At 36.7% G+C, this 24,400-nt stretch overlaps 1 protein-coding gene across 2 annotated transcripts in view; it reads left to right on the top strand.

The window, feature by feature from the left end:
* The window catches only part of LOC145769447 (CD63 antigen-like), a 71,026-nt gene extending 56,264 nt beyond the window's left edge, over nucleotides 1-14,762 (top strand). For both annotated transcript variants that reach the window (XM_082581090.1, XM_082581092.1), the window contains 6 exons: nucleotides 2,307-2,381; nucleotides 8,273-8,362; nucleotides 9,017-9,104; nucleotides 10,066-10,148; nucleotides 11,762-11,845; nucleotides 12,378-14,762. In XM_082581090.1, the coding sequence (XP_082437216.1) occupies nucleotides 2,307-2,381; nucleotides 8,273-8,362; nucleotides 9,017-9,104; nucleotides 10,066-10,148; nucleotides 11,762-11,845; nucleotides 12,378-12,443 (486 nt within the window). In that variant the 3' untranslated portion in view covers nucleotides 12,444-14,762. The remainder of the gene's footprint in view (nucleotides 1-2,306; nucleotides 2,382-8,272; nucleotides 8,363-9,016; nucleotides 9,105-10,065; nucleotides 10,149-11,761; nucleotides 11,846-12,377) is intronic.
* Nucleotides 14,763-24,400: the final 9,638 nt, after the last annotated feature.

Raw genomic sequence — 24,400 nt, forward strand, 5'->3', positions numbered from 1 at the left:
TTTATTTAAATACCTAAATAAAATAGATAAATAAAAATCGCCCTGTGATAATCATCAACCACGTGACAAATAAACCTTTTTTTCATCGAAAGTAAATAATAATATAATTTTTACAGGTATCAATAAAAAATAATTTTTGTTTTGTTAAATTTTAGTCATTTCTTTAAATTGAGCGTTTAAACAGTGGTGTAAACGGTAACCTACACTTAACAAAAATATATATCAGCAATTAACTTGTTGAACCGTAATTTGAGTTAACATTAAATATATACGGTAACGTTGTTAGAAATTTTATATTGAGTTGTTGACGTGGCTGTTTCAAAACTCAACCTAACAATTACGTTCACAGTGGTTTTGCTGGTGTGAAAATTTATGAACATGATTATATAATACTGTACATGCTAATTGCTAACGTTATGATTGCTGTTGGTCAGAATGTCTTGTTTAAAAAGAATATCGTGAAAGCACGTTACGTGCTTGTAACGTTCACTCAAGTCTCCGAGCTAGATTGTTTTTTTGGCGGGCAAGTCCCAACCTGTTAACTGCGATCGTCGGACCACTCAGCCATGCGACAACTCAGCAAGTACATTTCAGCTACTGCCAAGTCAGCAAATGGGATTTATTTTGTCAGTTCGGACTTGCTAGTTCATCGCTTGCTAAATTGATTTTGCTAACTTGTGACATGCCAAGTTTCGGTTTGCATCAGTTGTTACTTGCTCAGTTTCATCGTTTGTCAACTTCAGCCACTTGCTGAAATGTTGCTAGCTTAGTTGTCATGTGCTCAACAGCCATATGCTCAGTTCACAACTGCTGACTTCTAGGAGACTCGTTAACTGCCTGCACGTGTTTTTGTCTCACCACTGCATGATGTTTGTTACGAGCATTTTCAAATTGTTGAAAGATAATGACGGTAGCTGCCATCTTAATTTGCTTTAAAAAAAAAAACAGAATGAAACTGTTCACCAGGCATTTGATAAATAAAATGACTTGCGTTCTTCTAGTAGTGACTTTAGGCTACTAGGTTACATGTTTAGGTAACATGTAACCTAGCAGCCTATAGTCACCAGAAGAACTCAAGTCTTTATTTAATTTGCTTTTTTATTTTCAGGTTTTATTTTTTTTGTCAGTTTGGTAATAATTATTTTAATTTTGATATGAACAGTTTTACTTAGTGATGGAATAGAGATGAGCCCAGCCTGAAGAGCGCAACACGTTTCTATCGCTGTCAACTCTTGTTACACTCGACTGGCGAGAAACTATTGTAGCTGTTAAAAATATCAGTCAAAATATCATCAGGGGATGGATGTGGCGTGTCTTGTGTACTTGCTATTTTTTCACGTTCTTTTCACACATTCATTATATTTTATGCCAATTTTACTCTTCAAATCTTTTTTTTTCCTTTCACTACGTTTTGATGATTTTTTCATTAAACAGTACATATTTAATCCTCACTGTTATTGTTGTAAAGCGATCAAATTGCAACAGTTTTGACAATGAACTTCTTCATAAATTGTCTGTTCGGGTAATCATAAGTCCTCTTTGAACTGGACGTTTGTGTGATTGGCTTTTTTGTGCATATCACTTGATATTGTGTGGCTGCTTTGACTGGATTAGGAGGTAGTTTATGACACCACAAATTTTCGACATGGAAAAAATTACAATGTCCGCATTTTTGTTTCGTATGCGATAAACCAATTCACGTTTCTCGGACTAAAATATGTTTGATGCCTTCATTATATTGGATGTCGACGACTCGACGTATTACATTTTGATTGTACTATATCTAGGTACTAACTTTTTTTGTAAATACTGCCACGTCCGTTTATTGATTACTGATGTTTCTACAACCAGTGATTGTTGTGATTATATTGGTTAAAGAGTTGTAACGTATTTGAAAATTCAATCTACTGCAAAGCTTTTTTTGAAAATAGTTCCGGTGGTCAAAGGCAAAAACAGCCGCAACCATTCGGCATCAAAACGATACGAGATTGCAGAGCTCCATATTTCATCTCAGTGCACTCAGTGCCTATGGAGCTACGGTAGAGGCACTTGCGATAACAGGCGCTCATTGGCACCACGACAGAAGTGACTTTACCACAAGCTTTCTATTCTTAGAAGCGGGTTATTCTAATTATTGTGCCTATCCTAACCTTTTCAACACACTGTGGCTTTGTGTCTTACTATTTCCAGTAATGTTCGTTTGAATTAATTGAGACACTTGGGAGATATACTTGTAAATGAAACAATTGAGAACAACGAGGGCAGCTCAACATGCCTTTGTTTGAGTTAATTGATTTATTTATCAGTTTGCAGGGCTGATGACGTTCATATTCATTTTGGAGATAGCTGCAGCCATCACTGCTTACAGCCTCAGGGACCAGGTATATTGTGAAGTACTTATTGTCTGATACTAATTTGGGAGAAGGCAAACTTATAGTATTGGTAGGATACAGATCCATTAGCAACAAATACTTAATAGTTAACATCGGCTTTTTTATCAATCTCAGCTCGATAAATAGTGTTATAACACAGCATAATATATATAATATTATACAATATAGCAAAAAATACATTATTTTTTATATAATAATACATATCAATAAATTTGCGGAAAAGATTTTTTTTTTGTGACATAAAAGTTGCAAACAGGCGATCGATTTGATACAGGTACCTACTACCCATTTGATTCTAAAGCAATAGCAACGGAGCCAGCCCTCGAAATTAGCTTCCATCTACGACGGCAAAAACATTGCCTTCGCCAAATCAACAAACCTTGGATTGCGGCGGCAACTGCCGTATGCTTTAATCAAACGAAATTTTATGCACTTCTTCATCGTGTCACACGGCGGTAGTCCAGAGCCCAGTGGCACTTTGCAAAATTTGTAAAGAATTTTATGACCGAAACAAATCGGAATTAGAAAAGCTACGGGGTCAAGTTAAAAAAGTAGTACGAAATTGGATAACGCTTCCGATCATAATATGGCATTGCGAGTACATGAACGGGCAGTTTTGCGTCTTGAAGTATTCCAGTGACGACGCGATAACCTCATCCTCCGATACAGGATCTGATGATTCCGATTCTGACTAGTTCTTTATCAAACACAGACTTTGTATTGCTCGTAGTATCCTAATTGTGCCGAAATTATGTTAGTGTATACGTAAATCGAGGCAATCTTCTCGCAGGGAGCTATTAATTTGTTACCGGTACCTGGTTGAGCAATTAACGTTATTTTGTGATAATTTAACGTCGCTAGATGTCGAATTTATGTAAAACAAACGTAAATTTCTTATTGGGCGTTGTTTTACGCATTATAACCCGCCGGGAAAATTAAATCGATTTGTGCTGACTCGAACGTTGAATCAATCCAAAATTAACTTACTTTTCCTTCCCGTGAGTTATTCAACGTGAATTACCGTAACAGCGTGCGTATCGCGTTGTTCGCTTTATCGCTACATTTGGTATTATTACATCACAACAAATCAAACAGTGCGGTCGTGATAGAATACTCTAGTATATTTTTCGCTTCTAGTTTTACATGTTTTGGTACAATTTTTTTCGTAATAAACGTTCACAGCAATTGCTAAGGCAATTTCAACTTTTGTAGTTTGGCCTCGGCAACTTTTTTGACGGAGCAAAAATGTGCTAATTTCGAAGACTGCGTGAGTGTTCATAGCAAGTAAAATAGTCCGAGGTGAGGTCTTGGTGCGATGTTTCTGCTAATTAAACTCCCGCTGCGAGTAAAATAACACAGGAAGAAATTTTAAACAATTTTTGTCCTAATTTAAATGCTCATTTTGCAACGGTATTTTTATTGCCGTAGCAGAATGGCCGTTATGACGTTTGCGGCAGCATTTACCACGGCAATTGCCGCGTGCCGCCGCTAATTTCGAGGACTGCATGAGAGCTGTGTGTACAACTTAAGGCGACAATACTAGTGATAAAAAAAAATTTTTGATTTTTTGTTTTTAACTTTAAAAGATAGGAAATTGAATGAAGATTTTGAATATGTAAAAATTTTACTGAATTTCAAACGCATTTGTGCAAAAAAACTAGTTTTTCTTACCCTCAGTACCACTTGCAGAACTATAAAAAAATCTATCATTTGGCATTTTTGAACTGGAATTGACTTGTGATAAGTAGTCTAAGTTCCTTCTAGCATTCAATTTTTAAAATACAATTTGGATTAGAGATTTATCAGTTTGCAAGCTTTGTCAGAGATGTTAACTTGAGCTGAGTGTTAGTATTCTTAGCACTCTTAGCAGTAGGAAGATGCAATGGAAGACTTTGAGGTGGCAGATTTCAGGAGGAAATTTTTGTTATGATGTTGCTAACTTTAAGTGAAGTTTTCTCAAAATGTTTTTTTTAACAAAAAAATGTATCTACTTCTTCATTTCTTGTCCTATCTGCTTTAAATTTTCAGGAAATGTTCACAGCAGCATGAGCATTCAAATAATGGAACAGTTTTTTGAAATTCAAACTAATACCCCTTTAAGGAAAAAAAAAGCAAATAAAAATACCTTGTTATGAAGTGGTATACTTTGTGACACAGTATTTGTCGTCATTGATCAGTTAGGAAAAAATCCTCCCATTTTTGTTAATAGGGCAATATACACTGTAAACAAGTTTGAACTTGATAAGGTGCATCTCATTTATGTTTTTAGGTTTCAAATATTTTTGCTTTAATTTTTTTTTGTTTGGCTTCAAAGCCAGCTGACTAGCTTGTTTGTTATTATTTTATGAAATTTTTGTTTCTGTCTTATAGAGCATTTCAAGACCTTTTTAAAAATATGTAACTTGTTGGGGTTGTGACTAGAGTTGTAAATGCAAAAAAAACGAACCGTTTTTTTTGAAAAAAAAACACGCGTTTTTAGGTTTTTTTTGTTTTTTTTCATATTTTTCTGGAAAAGTTGCAAATTTTTTTACAATTTGCAGCATAGTTTCATTATAGTGCTCTTGAAAAACATTTTAACTAGTAAAATTGGTTTTATTGGTGTGCTGAAATTCCTAAGTGTTTGTGCTTGGCAGCAGCATATGTTTTTTGCATAGCCCTATAGCCTGCGTTGTTTCACTTTCTTCTTCATTCTCAGGCATGTTTGTGGCAGTAGACCTGACAGACATTGAATTAATGCAATTTGATAAATGACATAATGTAGATGAGTTAATTTCTTTTTCCTTTTATGGAAGTTCTCTTTATGGAAGGCAGCCTACGATGTTAGTATACCGGTAGGCCTACTGGTTATTCTTGTACACACTCAATGGGTTAATGAAATTTTGGCAAAAACAAGATGGCAGTATTCAGAACACACATTACCTTGTTTGTGGTAATTTACTAATGCAAGCTATTGCCAATAGCTTGTTTAAACATGTTTTTTAACTGATAGCTTAACAACGATGTATATGCTTTATAAGTGTTGAAACAGAAGTATTCTTTTCGTGTGTTGTAAGGTCTTAGACACTTTGTCATTGATGCTTCCTGCAAATCATTTGTGACATAATGCAAGAGATCTTATCACTGATATTTTTAGCTGTCAAAAGTAAGTGCATTTGTCAGAAAAGGTTTAGGTTAATGTTCCTTTCAAATGCCCACCACCCATGTTGACTATTGTTAGTAACTACCAACCATGAATGAAGAAATTTTCCCTTTAAAGTGGAGTTTTTCAGCACTGCTTGTGTCCACATAGTGAATAAATGCTTCATAATACTTCTCCTGACAAGAATAACGTTTTACCCATATTCCCGCAATGCAGGATAAAAATACAAAACAAACATCAAAGATGAAAACTTATTTTATTTGGGAACTACGCTGGAGTAAAAAGGAGGGAGAATTGACCTCTTGTCGTTACGCACCAATAAAACCATGATGCGTAACTTTAATTTTTTCTTTTTTTATAGGGTAGAGGAAAGATTGATGAAAAGTTTGGCAGAAACAGAAAAGTGCTAAAGTCTCAAAGTCCTGAAAACTACAGTAGTTCACTTTAGATCAGGGGCGTGCAACTGTTTATCGCAATGGGCCACAACGTAGAATTATAATGATGCTGAGGGCCAGTCTATCGAATAACACATGAATTTATATGAACAATTTATTTAATGGAAAAGTACACACAATCAAGTTACACATTGAGTGAGTGATTAATGAGATGTCTGGTATCTTCTCTGTCCAGAGATCTTGCATATGTCAGCTTTGACGGAAGAAGTGGCAACTCGAAGTTGACTTGACAAGTGCTCATCTGTAAGCTGATTCCTGCATTTTGTCTTGAACAGCTTTATTTTTGAAAAGAACTGTTCACAGCAGTATGTGCTTCCGAAAAGAGAGATCATTTTTCTCGCGTGATTTTCTAGATTTGTGTAATTTCCATACACGTAGCTTCTGTAAAAAGTAACCAAATCATTTTCATTGTAGGCTTGTTTGAGATCGACGTTTGCTTGCAATTCTATTATTTCTATTTGAAAGCTAGATGGAATATTCTCCACATCCAGGTCAAATGGATGAGCAAAAAGTTGAAAGTCGGCATTGTGTTTTCGAAAATCTTCAAAGCGAGTTTCAAATGCCGAAGTTAACTTTTCAACCATTCCAACATATTTTTCACAGTCTTGAATTTGAACGCTTCTACTTTCCCGACAAGAAAAGTGAGTCAGGGATGCTTTGCTCAACTGAGATCGAAAGAGTTGTAGTCTTGCTTGAAATGAGGCAATATGTTAACAAATAACAACATCCGCCGATCTAACAGTGAAAAGTATTTAAAAATAATGGGCTACTTGATGAAGAATGTGCGGGCCACGTAAATGGGTACCGCGGGCCGTGCTCTGGCCCGCGGGCCGTATGTTGCACGCCTCTGCTTTAGATGGATAAATGCAACCATACTTCTTTTAAAAATGTCTATGACAGCACAATGGTGTGATTAAGGGAAAACAAACATGACTATGACATCACAAAGGAGTATTGAACCTCTTCAAGGAAAATAAAAAACATCAAAATGTTCCATCTTTTACTACATTTTAATATGATTTGGGCTAAAAGTTGGGACTTTAGCACTACACTGCTTTTTCCAAACTTTTCATCAATCTTTTCTCTACCCGATTAAAAAAAATTTTTTTTTAAAGTTACGCATCATGGTTTTATTGGTGCGTAACGACAAGAGGTTAATTTCTTTTTATCTGAAAAATTAGTAGCCAAAACTTGTTTTAATGTTCATAAACAGATAGCCCACCCCAGAAAACATGGGGTAGACCTAAAAATTATCCAAATATGTTGAGCGGTTCTTGAGATATTGCCATTTTTCTATTGCTTCTTATCTATGAAGCCACCTAGTGGCTAAGGTTACTTCACTTATAACTCGAGAACCGCTTGTGTGATTTTCATCAAGTTTGCACCAAATGCACATCAATTGGAACAACCTCTTGACGTTGTACTGGAAAAGGTGTGGAGTGCTGGTCAAAAGTGCCTTTGTTAAGCAGAAAAACAGGACACTGACCACCTGGTCCTAACATGCCCATTAACCAAAATCCCAGGTGGCTTCGAAACTGTACACGAGTGTGGTACTGCATTTAACAACTAGCTCGACCAAATTACGGACAATACTTGAAATGTGCCAACCATAGGACACTGTTACTACTATTTGAGACAGTGAGAAAATCTTTATCGCTCGTGTGTTGAGACTTGGGATCTACAAAATTGTAATGAAAAAATAAGCCTATACCAGACTTATAGTCTGATTTAAAGTAAGTTATACGAGTTATGAGACTGTTTCTTTGTCGAAAGAGACGCTATTGCAATGAGTTTACCCTAATTGCTGCATATTGTGACATTTAATGTCAAAATAGGTAAAAAGAACAAAAAAAACGAATAAAAAACAAAAAAAACGATAAAAAACAAAAAAAACGAGCTCGTTTTTTTTTAAAAACAAAAAAAACGTTTTTTTACATCTCTAGTTGTGACAACATCTTATTTCATTTGGACTTATTTATCGGCACTATCAAAAATTATTGCTAGCACTAGTATTGTCGCCTTAAAAAGATGAAATCTTTAGTATAGCAAGACAAAGCTACCGTATTTAACAAATTAAAACTTAAATACTAGCAACTCTGAACTACCACCGCTGCTTTTTTGCAAAAGTTCAATTCAGCGAGAATTTTGTTGTTGATCTATTGAGATTGTTATCTTTTCTTTGCTTGTATATACAATACATTGTCTTTACTATTTGCTAAAGGCACTTGTGTATCAGATTATGATATCAATTCATGTTTATGGATGAGTTTTGATTGTTTTTTTAGGCCGAGAATTATTTTGTATCTTCCTTCCGTGAGTCAATAAAAGAGTATGATCCAGAGATTGCAAAACCATTTGACGTCGTTCAATCGGAGGTAAAGCTTTATTATTTTACTATTTATATATATGTGTAGTAAAGCAAAATTGAAAACAAAAATATTTCATCGGATCAAAGTTTTGATCCAGTTTAACCCTGCTGCTTGCCGAGAGATTTCTAAATTTAGATTACTCAATGTTCAACACAGAGTCACGAAAGACCAAGTATGATATTTTACACTAACAAACGGAAAGTATATTTTTGCTTTATAACAATTAACAAACTTTTTAACCAATGTTACAAGCTACTTGAAACTTACTTTAGGTTGAATTTTGCTGTTTTTGGGGTTGTGTTTATTTTGATGTTACTAACTTTAAGACGCAAAAAGTCGACTGCATTTATTAACATGTTTTAGGGCTTGAAATGCTATACAATGAGACAATATTTATTAATTTTCCTCATTAATTTTAATATATACTTGACATTTTGTTTCCAACAATTTGTTCAAAATCATTGCTTTTTGTTAAATACTGTTGAAGACCTTTTGAAGTTTATTATGCGCCATTCTTGTTTTGAATGCATTTACTGAAAAATAAATCTAAAGTGATCTTTGTACAAAAAATTTCAAACTCCAGTAAATGCACGTTCTTGGCGAATACGTTTGCTTTCGTCGTTCACAGAATGAAGTAGTAACAAGCAAGTTTTGTTTCAGTTCAAATGCTGCGGGGCCACCAATGCCACGGATTGGCAAAACAGCACTACTTTCCAGCACCAAGGCCGTGAAAACGTCACCGACGATAGTGAGTGTATAAAACTATATCAATAATTTCGGAGCAAAGTTTTTACCTTCACTGCATGAGTCTGGATCTCAAATTTACGTTTAATTTCACCGTCGCGACGTAGGAAACTGGACATATCCGTTTTGCTTCATTGCTTGTACAGTATTATTCTGTTTGATGTTAAAACCAACTTGACTTAGTTCTTATTTGTGCCTTCTCAGAATATAGGAAATGTAGTCAATGGTAATGTCGATTCTTACAATTACTTAGCTTCTCCAGCTGCACGCGTTTTGGTATTTTTTATTTATTTATTGTACTGTTTTGAATAGACTCCAGTTGCAGTTGATGCCTAGTGCAGGTGTGTGCTGAAATTGTGGATGGTAAGAAGAGTTTCTGTGCCCTCCATTATCATCCAAAACTATGATCGCTGATTTTTTTACAAACTAAACATGAAAAAGTTATAAAACGATAATAATTCATTCTCAAGTAGACTTTTCATGATGCAGAGTCGCTATGCAAGCACTGCGCAGTGCGCATCATCTTTGCGCATCCCATAGGCAACGTTTTGTATTTTTTGTACGATCTGATTAACAATGTGCAAGGCGGCACGTTCTTGTTTTCATTTTTGTATCATGCAACTGCGTACTACAGTATATGAATAGTAGCATCAAGCATTTTTTTACTGCAATTAACATCGTACATGCAAGGCAAGACGGTGCTGAAAGCAGAAAAAGCACTTGCCACAATGTATTCTTTGTTCTTTGAAACAGTCTATTTATTGAAGGATTATTTAACCATCAGTAGCTTACGTATGTAGTGTTTTGCAGCTATCAATGCAAGGCTTAATGCTCATTTTGTGGAAGTCCAAGCTATGAGATATTTGCGAAAAAAGTTTTTTTCACAGAATAAAGCGACAAACAGTTTACCGACGTCTGTTTTTTGCTGTCGCTTAAATAACATTTCAAGTTTGTTGTTATTTCAGGTTTTGTGTACGTGCCGGATAGCTGTTGCATGGTTCACTTTCCCGACTGTGGCTTGTTCGAGAACAGAACATTATACAACCAGGTAAGATCATATTAGTTTGTAACAGTTTTGTCGAACGGTAACGATGTTGGATTACCTCTAAAAACCTCGTTTCAAGACCCGCTCTTGCACATGCGACGCTTTCCACTGAATTGCTTGTGGTGTGTTGATTAGCGTGACACGGCAATTGGCCGAATGACAATTTATTTGAACAACAAAGGGATTCTTGGGGTTTCTCCCCAAAGTAGCGAGTTCAATTTACGGCACTAAACATTTTTTTTATCAAGGCCCTGATCGAACGAAAATGAAAGACTCCATACTCGAGTTTCACCCTTGTTTGGGTTCAGCGAGAATCGAACTTTCAACTTGATGGGAATTGATAAAACTTTGGTAGAGAGTTTGGTTTGTTATACCATTGACAAACAAAACAAAGTAACTTTCGCGGGTTTAACATGTTTTATTACAAAGAGAAATAACACAATAAAATATCAACTCAAACGTTTTCGACACGTACGTGTGTTCTCATCAGGAATTACTTAAATCTACATAAAAATTAATGAATATTATATAAATCTGACAATGCACTATAACTGTAACGACACTCCGGAACGAAAAGCACAAACTGAACAAGTGATACAAGAATGATCACGAGTCAATTATACTGCGGGAAACAGCTGGGGTGGAAACTGTAAAGTACAGGCATCTGACAAACAATTACTGTAGAACACACACAAAAGGAACGATGAGCCACAGGTGAATAACTGCCTGTTGTTTGAGTAAGTGCTCCCCTGCCCTTGTCAACAAATGTCTGGTTGACATACCAATGTATGTCTGGTTTGTTTCACGCAAACAACTAAACTTACACACAACATTCGAAAAAAGAGCAAAGAGGGTAGACAACTTCAGTTAATCAGCACTTAAACCCAACCTTAACAACCAAAAGTGCATTTAAAGAGCACATCGCCCCTTGTGTAACGTGCATTGACAATGTCTTGATCGACCGATTTAAAATCATCTATCGAGGCATATTTAAATTTCAGACTAAGATCATGGAAGCCTTAAGTATCAAACGTAAGAATCCGTCTCTCAACAGGCAGTTGTTCGCCTGTGGCTCATTGTTCCTTTATTGTGTGTGTTCTAATTGTTTGTCACATGCCTGTACTTTACACGCCGTGTGACCTGTTTACCGCCGGAATGGCCCGTTCCGAATCCGATTCGAAGAAATTTACTTTATACATAATTGTAAAATAACGTACCACTAGGCAAGTCATATAATACTATAATTTGTAAAGGAAGCTGCTGGCCGGATAGTTTTCTTTGGCAGGCCGGACCCAGCCTGCGGACCATAAGTTGCCAACCCATGCTCTATATTATAACACTTAGGCCTTTCAGCGGTAGTACGTTTTCAATATTTGCAACATATTTACGATAGGACTAGACATTTAGACAACCAGTCATGTTCATTGTTCATCTGTACTAATCCAGCAAGAAAGAACGCCATCAGTGCGGTTTCGAAGTTTGATTTGTCTTTAGCTGGAATTGAACCCAGACCCATAAGAAACAGAGATGCTTACGCTACCTGGTTGCCACACAAGTAGTGGCCTGGATACGCAAACTATGACAAATATGACTTAAACATTCACTTCACCCTTCAGGGTTGTGCACCAGCTGTCGAGAAAGCCTTGAAGGAAAGGATTGTTGTCGTCGGTGGGGTCGCTGTTGCAATCATTTTCATTGAGGTGAGAACTACAGTAGACTTGAATACATGAAAGTTTAGCTCTGTAACAGAGTTATTTACTTTTTCTAGTGACTCCTTTTCTAGCAATATTGTATATACTAGTTGTTTTAATCCTTTGCTTCACTGGAGTTTTAAAACGGTTTTTGACTTAAATCAATTGTTTGTGTTGATGCATTCTATTTGATTCCAACTGTTTCGACTTTTAATGGTTTGTCCGGATGCATCTGTCTTTACTTGTTCGGAACTTACATATCACCCCGCATGAAAGCAACTCATAATACTAATGCCAAATGTATGTTAACCTTTACTTTTATTCGTTCTGTGTATAATATTGTATTGTAATTTTTTTTATAAATTTGACGTTATTTACCCTGAGAATTCTCTTTATTGTACTTATGGTGCAGGTAATAACAATGAAGTATGGAAACAAAATTTATGTACGTTTCGGATTTTATTTTCTAATTCAGTGAATAAACACAGCAGTCAGCGCTGAAACAAGAATGCATCTTATTGCATGGTATGTTTGTTTTTAGATCATCGGTTTCGGGTTTGCCTGTCTCCTGATGCGATCCATCAAGTCTCAATACGACACAGTCTAACCTTTCGAAGGCACCGCCATGATGCCCGGCTGGTTGAAAAGATTTTTGCATTGATTTTATGTTTTTTTAGCGTTGAACCAATGTAAAAATATCACTTCACCGCTAGGGTACCTGATGTCACTAATTGTACTTTTATACTCACAATATATGTAACTCACTACTCACTTATCATTTATGCTTTTTGTATCAAAATTTTACATTAAACTAACGTCTGGTAATGTGTGATAAACAAGAGTTTTTTGTTTTTTTTCATACAGCAATAGTTCGTTTTCGAAACAATCTTTCATAAACTTGTTGTAGCTGGCAAATCAGTCATTTTTTGCATTGATTCATAGTTTGCAGAAATCAAACAATTTAAAATGGGCTCACTTGCTTGCCATCGTATAACCGCGACACGTCGCAAAACTGTTGCAATCCACTGTATCCAATTTGAAAACCTTTGTAAAGGACAGTTTGCGCTAGGCCGCAAACAACTTAAATTGCGCTTTCCATAAAAAAAAGTACGAAACATGTAAGAGTCTACAATAAAATCACATTTATACTACTTTGTTCCATTCAAGTCGTATTTTTCTTATGATCACGTTACCAGACGTTGCGATAAAGGTTGGTGCGCGTGATGGGTTGCTTGCGGCATTTTCCATTTTGAAACTTTGCCAGGTTAGATGTTAGAATGGTGAGTAGAATAGACTTTAGAAGGGTCTTACCTTGTTTCTGTAGGTTGAATTTATTTAATAACGTTATAATCTGTTATTCTGTATACGCAATACGCATGTTTGACGTCCAGCTTTTACCTATGTAACGAAACTAATTTCTTGAAGTGTAACTTTATACACCTTCCTTCAACAGGGTTCTCAACTGATACTTTTTCTATACAAATTTTAAGTCGGGAATTAGAAACTTTGAATATTTCTTTGGTCTATCAACCGATCATTGAACAACAAACATCCCAGACAGCAAAACTCGTCATTTTTGCATTGATTCCACGTCTGCAAATATAAAAACGGCGGATTTTGCAATCTGGGATGAGTCAAAAGCGATTTTTTTATGGAACTGGTCATGTTTTTAAGCTGTAGACTTCATCAAACCGACTAACAAGATGCTCATCGGTATATTTTATTCTTTCATTTCTTGGTTGAATATCTTTATCCAAATGGTTTTAACGTCACGTTGAGCCATGGGTAGGTTTGAGCCGCCATTTGAGAAAATGTTCTGATGTTCAGGACCCTGTTTGGTAAGGTTATAAATGACAATGTGCTATACGGAGAGTGTCATTAACACTGCGGTTGATCAATCTAATTTCTTCTGTCTTTGTTGCACTTCACTTGGTGATAGAAGTATTTGTTTTTATTTAGTCTAGAACGCTATTGCATGTTGTCTTGGGGTTCTATAGTTCTCATTCGTGCAAATTGGATTATTCCAGTCACAACGCACAGCATAGAGCGCATCGTGGCCTTTTTTAATATACTTCGTGCAATCATTACATTTCTTTTGCAATTATTCATTAGTTCGGTCCAATCCATACACACTAGAATTTTAATGCACTCTTCACTTTCACGTCTTTTCCTTTGTGTTCTTAAGTGACTTTGATATGTTCACCTTGCCATTAGCTGTGATGCTGCTGGAGTGTTTGTTTACACAATTGCATCATCACTTAACGTGGTGTGTTTACATTAATTCAACGTTTTCGGGCATTGAGTTGACGTGTATTTGCCAATGTGTTTTTGAGTAACTTTCCGTTTGCACAAAAATGTTGACAAAATCTTTTCGGTGTTAGTGTCAACGAACTGAGAATGCAAAACCAGTTAAATTTACTGCACGTTGATTCAACAACTGCAGCTGTTAAATAAACCTATTTAAATATCTGATCTTGCATTCCGGAAGTACCCAGGGCGACGTTGCGCTGCTTTGCAAAGCGAACTATGTTGAAGTTCTCGCATGTGCGGAAGTCACGCACAGCTCCAACAACAACTATTTCATTTTTGTGTGATTTTTGTTCTTTCAACATCATGAGACGTAAAAATCAAGTGACGTTCTGAAATCAATTTTCTGCAACTGTTCGTTCTTGTGGGTTACTCAACTGACTGGCTTGACACTCTTAAATAAGACACCATTTTTACTCGGACAGCAAATCAATTGTTTTTTGCATTGATTCAACGTCTGAAGTCTAATCAGACTCTAGTCTAAATCAATGTAAAAAAAACGATTAATTGCTGTCTGGATACGTTTTTATCAATTCTTGTCACTGCAACGTGTATAACGTTTAAAATACGTAAACCTCCCAAAGGCTGAAAATAAATCACTTTTCTGGTGTTGCTTCCACTTAGTTTGTTGACACTGAGTGTGAATAGTAGACCGAGTTGCCGATGATACTTTCTCGGCATAGATGTCAGGGTGTAAGGTGTTTTCTGTCTTGTGACTAAATAAATGTACAGGCGTGGAGCTGTTCAAAGGTTTCAATGCCCCGAGGTTTAAAGGCTATTTAAATCCTCCAAAGTTAAAGTTTACGTAACTGTGCTGTTGCAAGAACTCGCGTCCAAGAATTACGCCCCAGAGCAGTCCATCCATGACACTAAATTCTACTTCAGCGTTATTGCAATCCAGGAGTTGCGGAGACTCAGCACAGGAACCTCGAGTTTTCACTGATGTTTTTTACGGCTAAATTTACATGTTCTTCCTTATGCTTCACTTTTAGGTAAGCGCGACGACTAAATTCCTTATCAGTATGGTTACGTTGAGCACGAGGCTGTAAGAACTCTCAAGTTTATCGATTGACATGAAATGGTTGCACTGCTGTTCGTCGAACGGCACACATTTGCAAAGTGGCCCTTTTTGCTACACTTATAACAAATGCGTTCTCTGACAGGATAAGCTACTTGTCTCTTGGATGGTGTTTTTTACCGCAAAAGAAGCATTTCTCCTACTTTATTGTGAAGCAGTCGCTTTGGCCAAGTGGCGTTTTGTTGTTCGATTCAAAGTCACAAAGATGAGACTCGCAAACAGCTATCTTAGGATCTCTATGAAAATCGCCGCTAGGTAGCGTAACGTACGCTTCCACATTGCGCTGAGCAGCATTTAGCTACCGAACCTTTTCGAAACCTCTTAACAGAATTGCCATCACAACTTTTTTTATACTATATTGAAGTGAATTTAACAATCTTATCGTTATCTGAGTTAGGCTTTATCAATATGCTTGTCAACCATGGTGTAACTAAGTTATCTTTTATCCAGTAGTAATCGCTTACGTGTTGGATACAATAATTGTTACAGAATGTTGTTTCATCTGCAGAAACGATGCAGCATCACCTCTCCTTTCGTTGATAACAATATCCAGGGGGGTCTAGGTGGTACTTTTGGACCCGTGCCCGGAATATTTAGGGGGCCCGGATTTAAAAGATTCCCCGCGACTTCAAACATTATCAAAATCTTAATATAATCAGATCTAAAGGAATTGCCTTCAGAGGTTAAAACAGCCACTTCAGCCATCAGATGATAAAGTACCGGGCCCCCTTCTGGGTATAGTGATTTCCCTAACCACGATTTTTTTTTTCAAAAATACGAAATATTTTTCTTAACCCACTCTTTAATTCTGAATATATATATATTTTTGGTGGTAATCACTTCTAGCTACTGGCATCCTAGCAAACATTGATTGCTGGGCCAGCATTGGCTATATGCTGGGTATGTTGGCACAAGGTCGGCAATTTCGTCCAACATTTTGCCAACAATTTCAATACTTCTTATTAAGCGTTGAAAAAGGTCTCAAAGATTTTATTTCAGGTTTATTTGTTTTAAACTTGAAAAATACTAACACAAACCTCTTTTCATGTCGTATTGCTTTTAAACACAGTTGTGTGATTGGTTAACATCGGTCAGAAGCATTGCCAACGTTGTGCCAATTCATAACAATTTCGGTGTTTTCTTTCAAATTATGCAAATGTATGCCATCATTTTGCTACAATTTAAAATTTTAATAATAGGCTATCAATGCTGTTATTATTTTCTGATACCGTACAAGTATATTATGAATATTTAAGACCAGCGTTGGTCAGAAGAGGAGCCAATACTTTGCCAACAAAGTAGTTTCATTTCAGTTTGTTTATGCCAAAATGAGCAGAGGTCTAGAAAAAGGTAGGAGCAACAAAACGCGAACGCGATAACGTGCTTGATACAGAAACAGTTTAAAGTTTCCATTAGCCTACACGTTTCCACAAAATAAACAATTGCAACGTTGGCTATATGCTGGATGTGAGGGCACAAGGTCGGCAGTTTCGTCCAACATTGCCAACAATTTCAATACTTCTTATTAAGCGTTCAAAAAGGTCTCCAAGATTTTATTTCAGGTTTATTTGTTTCAAACTTGAAAAATACTAACACAAACATCTTTTCATGTGGTATTGCTTCAAAACACAGTTGTGTGATTGGCTAACATCGGTCAGAAGCATTGCCAACGTTGTGCCAATTCATAACAATTTCGGTGTTTTCTTTCAAATTAAGCAAATGTAGGCTATGCCATCATTTTGCTACAATTTTAAATTTTAATAATAGGCTATCAATGCTGTTATTATTTTCTGATACCGTACAAGTATACTATGAATATTTAAGACCAGCGTTGGTCAGAGGAGTAGCCAATGCTTTTATTACTTATTTCCATTTTTAAAAATATCAATAGCCTACAAACCTTTTTTATGCGGTTTTGTTTAAAAATATGTTTGTGTGAGCAAACATCGGTTAGAAATGTTGCCAACGTTGTGCCAATTGAACAACTATTCTAAAGTTTTCTTTCAATTTATGCAAATGTACACCATCATTTGCTACAGACCAGGCCAGTGAGAAGATAATTTGGGCCCGGTACCAATGAGATTTTTGGGCCTCTAAACAGTTTTAAGAATAACGCACTACATCTAAATATACGCGGTAGTTTGTTTGTTTTTCCGGACACCTTGAAGAAGTTACGGGCTCCTAACATTATCCAGGGCCCGAGTTCAAAAGTACTCCCTGAACTAACCTGACACCGCTACTGGTGGGCAATTCCCAGCTTCAGGAGCAGTCATGTTGCGTCGAAATCTCTCCTCAATTTCTTGAAGCGAGATTTCACAAAACGATCGCTACTTTTACTTTCAACGATCCGGCGAATCGTTTTTTCTCCTCCCGCGGTGCATAGAACAACACTGCAGGCACAATAATTGTTGTGAAAACTCCATTATGACGTCACTACTTAAACTTTGACTGGTCAATATGACGCGTTGAAGTGAAATAGGCAACAAAGCTTTAGAATGCGGCGATGTGTTATATCAACGTGAGGAGATGCAATTTAGCAGAAGAACTTGGTTTGTTTTGATGAAGGAAGACAAAGGCCATGACTTAATCCTTTGCTAAAGGGATTATGACGTCACTCGATTCACTTCGACTGTTCAAGAATGCTTATGTGAACAGCGCTAAGAGGAATTTTCGCTTCTTGCATCGAAAATATAAAAAATCGAATTCAATTGAGATATTAGTTTTAGAAATGATCAATTAGAAATGAGCCAAAAGAAGTTTTAGAAATGATCAAAATGAAACTATAGGAATGACTTACGACAATGTTTATGAAAACCTGGTAAGTGAATGTCTTTTATTCATTCAACCTGAAATAATTGTGTAAAGTCGTTTTTGTCACTAGGCTACGTTTACACAATTTAAAGAAAGTTATAAAACTCAATTTAGAGAAAGTTATAAAACTCAATGACCAATGGAAAACTTTCATATGAAATATTCTCGTGACAAATTTAGTGCCAGTGCTCCTCCTAGATGAGTGCTAAGAAGATATCAGCAAAGTAGCAGAGCTTGTGATGTCCCACAACATGTGTAGGGTTTTGCTCAATCTTTGATTCTGCTGCTCCGGCAGTGTTTGCCTGACTGCTTGAATGTGTTTGTATTTTTATGTCGTGTGGATAGGTCTGTGATGGTTGTAGAGTATTTGCAAATGTAGCTTTCATTGCCGTCAACTGAATAATAATAACATGTTTTATTTTGCGCCCATTGCGACAACATAGCCTACAGTAGCCTACACTGCGACCTACATACGCAACACAACAGACGACTGGAATCCCAAATAAAACTTTAAACGTTGGCTGTCATTTGTAACAGTCGAAAATTTCTGTAACAAGTGCTGAAGCTTTTTAATATGATGGATGAAACCCCTGTCATTACATTCGATTTACATTTTGCAGGTGGCAAATTTAAGTCAAGTTGTTGGCAAAAATGCAAGCGATTGTATCAGTGGACTTATTCCAACTATTATTATCGAACACAACACAGTTCAAGTAATGTCGAGAACAAAGAAAGAAAAAAAAAACATCGTGAAGTCTAAGCACTCGCTTGATTGTTTAAAAAAGAATCTGAAAAAGGTTGTTCTTGGTGAGTACGGATAAATGTTTCTACTACGACTAAATGATTATGTCATAACTATGCCATTTTGCTCTTTTGATTAATGTATGATGTAATTGTGAAGAGTATTGAGTAATGTATGAAAATGTTTTAGTGGTGTACTCGCATTGATATGAACAACGAACATGGTGGTTAGTAGGCTATGTCGGCATTTATATACTGATTTAACACTTCTTTTTTTACTTTCATGATTAGACATGGTGATGGCGCACGACAAAGCTGCTACCGTGCAGCAAATTGATGAAGAGTTTCAGAGTGATTTCGAAATTGGAAGGACAGGCAAGGTGGCCGAAAACGGCAAAAACTAACTTTTGGTGAGCTTGTTGTATGTTTGAAAGACAACTGCGAATGTGTTGCTTTAGTTGTTGAATAACTATCTGTACACGCAATTAGAATGTATTGGAACTTGATTATCGCTCTGCGTGGCGCAGAATCGAATGATAAGTTTTTTGTCACGCACGTTGAAGAGAGGGATATTACATTGATATTGCAGATTGTCAATTAACTTCGTATTATCCTGGACGACAACTGATCAAAATCCTACACTGTTGCCAAACAGCCCTCTTGAATTAAATATTTTTATTCATTCGCAGGAATTCAGAATGATAAAGATACGCAAGAAAAAGCTGCTGATGTGCAATGAATATCCATCTGTCAATACGATTTGATGTGGCTTGTTTCTAATAAATGTGAAAATATAAGAAGCTCGTCTGTTACTTTGCTTTGTCACAAAGGGAGTAGTGTTGCTTATAAATCCGTGTTGCTGCTGTTCTTTCGCCCAAGGATTAGCTAGGTTCAACAATAAACTTTTGGTGATGAGCGAAGTTTAGGTACAGAGACGTTTGGCAAATGTAAATGCCAATGCTGTTCAGATGTTTTATGCACCAGCTTGCTTCGCATGGCCAACCTTGGTCAAAGCGCGGGCATCACAATAGTCAATAGGTCAGATGAAGCAGCGTCATGGTGCATAAAAGTCAACCAGAATTTAGGCGCCAGATGAAGCAAAATGGTGCACAAGCCATCTTGCCAACGTTGGCAAGATGAAGCAAAATGGTGCATAAAACATTTTGCCAATGTTGGCAAGATACAGAAGCCAACGTTGGCTAGATGCAGAAGTCGACGTTGGCTAGATGCAGACGCCAACGGTGGCAAGATGCAGACGCCAACGCTGGCCAGATGCATCCAAATGGTGCATAAAACATTTTGCCAACGTTGGCAAGATGCAGAAGGCAACGTTGGCAAGATGCAGTAGCCAGCGTTGGCAAGATGCATAATCCAATGTTGGCAAGATGCAGAAGCCAACGGTGGCAAGATGCAGACGCCAACGCTGGCCAGATGCATCCAAATGGTGCAAAAAACATCTTGCCAACGTTGGCGTCTGCATCTTGCCAATGTTGCGGCCACCTTCTTGCCAATGTTGCCCCAACAATCAATGTTTACTGGGATCTACATCATAGCCGTAGGAGATGAGGGGGGCGGTCGCTACCCCACTGAAAAAAAATGTCGCAAATTTGGGCAAAAATGTTCAGTTATTTGGGCAAATCAATCTTACCACAATGTTTCGACACCTCACCAGTTTAGAAACTTTACATATGATATTATTGTTGTAATTTATGAGATACCTACATTAATATTTCCAATCAATGTAAGTGTATTATCAACGACTTTGAAAACTGTTCCAAGTGGTATTGTAATCTGGGCAGAATGATACGTTTCGATTCGACAACTGCAAAATAGAACTGTAAATAAGCACAGTTGGGAAACACAGGTAAGCTTATTACTGATATTCACTAACATGTAGACTGCATTTCTTCATTGGTAAGATTTAAAAGCCTATTGGGTACTGGAAACTTTATGAGGTTTTTGTTTTTTCTCTATATCACACTAGTGTACCGTAGTTGATTGTAAAAATATTTAGGCAATAATATCCAATTATTGGATAAGTCAATTTAGTGTTGGGCGATATATCGAATTTTCGATTCGATATCTTTTTCAATATCGATATTTATTTCAATATCGTTCGATATTTTAACTATTACAGCCCTAACTCGTAACTGCAAACCCCTACAAAAACGTTGCCTAGGCCAAACGGCAAAAGTTGAAATTGCCTCGTCAATTGCTGTGAACGTTTATTACGAAAAAAATTGTACCAAAACATGTAAAACGAGAAGCGAAAAATATACTAGAGTAGTCTATCCCGACCGCACTGTTTGATTTGTTTTGTGATGTAATAATACCAAAAGTAGCGATAAAGCGAACAACACGATACGCACGCTGTTGCGGTAACTCTCATTAAATAACTCACGGGGAGGAAAAGTATGTTAATTTTGGGTTGATTCAACGTTAGAGTCAGCACAAATCGATTTAATTTTCCCGGCGGGTTATATCGCGTAACAACAATGCCCAATAAGAAATTTACGTTTGTTTTACATTAATTCGACTTCGACATCTAGCGACGTTGAATTATCATAAAATAACGTTAATTGCTCAATCAAGTACCGGTAACAAATTAATAGCTCCCTGCGAGAAGATTGCCTCGATTTACGTATGCACTAACATAATTTCGGCACAATTAGGATACTGCGAGCAACACAAAGTCTGTTTGATGAAGAGCTAGATGTCAAAATCGGAATCATCAGATGTTGTACCGGAGGATGAGGTTGTCGTGTCATCACTGGAATCGGACACATCAAGAGGCTCATCGCTTGGCTGTAAATCTACACTGTCTTTGCTGTTCGCAATGAAGCGTCCACGTTTTGCCGCTTTCTTTTTTGTTTGTTTTGTTTTATTATCTTTATCCTGCATTGCAGGAAAGCGGACTTGAGCGCTATGCATCGGTGTACGCCTTCCGACGTACACCTGACCCACGCTGCAGCCGACTGCAATGTCTGTTTCCGGTTGTCTACTCTACTTATGACTGAAATTTGGTACTACCAATTACTCGAAATCGATCACTGGGTAGAGGCAATTATCGTAAAGTTTCTTGCCCAGAGAAACAACAGCTTTGATACCCATCCACACGCCTTTTTCGCAGAGCTCCATCAGGGTGTTGACTGAGAAGCAAATCTATGGCTGTGGCATAACGACTGGGAGGAATGTCTAACCTTAACCTTACAAGCGCTCGTGTGGCCTCGGCATTTTTATTGCCGACACTAATGCGCCATTCATGCATCTGCGTCGGCAATTGCCGACACTAATTTCGAAGACTGAGAAGCTCTTTTCTTAATTAGAACAAAAATATCGAAAAGTATCGAAATATCGAGTATTTTTTCAAATATCGTATCGTTTTGTTTTTTTCAATATCGCCCAACACTAAGTCAATTTTACCTTAAATTATGCTATGCTCACAAAACTTGACTTAAAATACTACAAAGATAGCTTATCATTTTTAGATATGGTCAAACAAAATAAGCATTTGTTATAAACTTTAATAATATTAGTAATCAACAGTTGTAAGGCCACATACACATCACTTTTGTGAGCACTTGATCCCGGCCACTAACTATAGTTATGTACAAAGTGAAAAAGTATATTAAGTTTAAATGAAAACAACTTGTGAATTTTCCTGTATTTAATTTCATGTTTTTGTGAGCTATGGTTTGACTGCTTTCTATATTGAATTTTTTTGTATAAACTGCTGTTTGTCTTTGCCAGTCCCAGGGTTGATAGGCTCAGCTATTTACTATCTATCACACAGTATTAGAGCAACAGCAATCAAATATAAAGACACATGTTATGTTGTTTTGTCATCCAATCCATGCAGTTAATATATCAGGCAATGCAAACAGTGCTATTTTTGTGTCATCATCATAATGTGGTCTGTTTTGTTATGTTTTGGTATGTTTGGTCTGTCATGTTTTGGTAATGTGGTCTGTATTTTGTGGCAACGATTGAGCTTGAAGTTATTATCTGGGAGTCATTTTTCTTCAGTGCTTGTGATTTGAGTAGGCCAAGCTGCTTCATTGTGAAGTAAGATTTTCTTTGTAATAACTAATGATCTTCTGAAAAAACATTGACTATGATTTCATTGTAATATAATATCAATATTTTGGTATCAAAAGTAGTTTTGTTCAAAGGTGGAAGTTTGATGCACATAGCATGGTAAACTGTCAAATTCTTTTCAGGCTGTAGGATTTGAAGCAGCATGGATTAAATAATGATACTGGTTTGATAAGTAAACGGATTGTCATTTTAGTTTTTTTCAATGCAAATTTACAAATATTGAGTCTTTGGACTATCTTTGAATTGAAATGATTGAGCTACTTTTGGTCAGGCCTTTTATTGAAGTTGGACTGGAGATTTTCATATAATCTGGTGACATGAATATTCAGCAATTATTGTTATACAGTTATTGGTGAAGTCTCAGTTCAAGTTTTTTTGAATCCAGTTAGGCTTAATATACCACATATTTTTTTGAGATAGCCTACACAAGAATGTTTTAATTTGATGGTTTATTTAATTGGGACACAGACTATGAACATAGATTAAAGTAAGTTCAGCCTTGTTTTGCTGTTGTATATACGTGTTTTTTTCGGCTGTGGCTATATTTACACTATATAGTGTAAGAATAGCCTCAATAGTGTTGCCAGATAAGGAATTCTGCCTTAATCTGAGCAAAGTTTAAAGCTGTTGAAAACAAAAACTTGTATTTGGAAATTTTTTTAGTCCTGGGCAAAGATCAAAACCCTAAACTAATTCCTAACTCTAGCCCTTTCCTTAACCCCTCCTAACTTTAATCCTAACTCTGGCAACACCTCATTGTGTAAAAATAGCCATTTCCTTTTTTTTGCTTGTGTTTCGTACATGGGCAAGTTGGTGACTCTCAGAGATTGTGAGTAATTTTGCATTTTTGAAAACATATATATACGCAAAGACAAAATTTGGGCAAATTATGTTCGCCCGACCAAAATGTTTTACTCTCCTACCGCTACTCTACTTTACAAAGAATTAATTTCAGCCAAATACTCCAACAATTTTAAACATACCGTACCGACGAAGATCGTGATTGAGAGCAAGGATTTTGCGGTTTACGGAGAAATCCCTAATTATGCGTAATTGCACAGTTGTGGAAATTCGTGGATACAACAAATCTTTGAGAATATATTTAAATGATATTCCTCTTAATTTTCTACTTTGAACGGCATATGTCATCCTCATTTTAACAGCACATCAATAAAAGTTTGTACACATCCTTCATATTCATAACATCGTCGATGAGGGGGGCCCGAAAATGAATGAGTACCGGGCCCGAGAAATCCTGTCAACGGCCCTGACAATATCACAACTTTTCAAACTCTCGTAAAAAATTATACCAGTTTGTAGGCCTACTTTGTAACCCGGTGTAACTTGTCTTCCAATCAATGGATTTATGAACTAATGCGAACAGACTGTTAGGGACCGTTCAAATATTACGTAACGCTCTCGAGGGGAAGGGGGGGTTTATGAAAAGCGTTACGTTAGCGTCACATCGGGGGGGAGGGGGTTCAAGCAAAACGTTACGTAACGTTTACGAGTACGGTAGTTTATTTGTG

This window comes from Aplidium turbinatum, chromosome 4, assembly GCF_918807975.1.
Source record: "Aplidium turbinatum chromosome 4, kaAplTurb1.1, whole genome shotgun sequence".
Taxonomy (NCBI): Eukaryota; Metazoa; Chordata; class Ascidiacea; order Aplousobranchia; family Polyclinidae; genus Aplidium; species Aplidium turbinatum.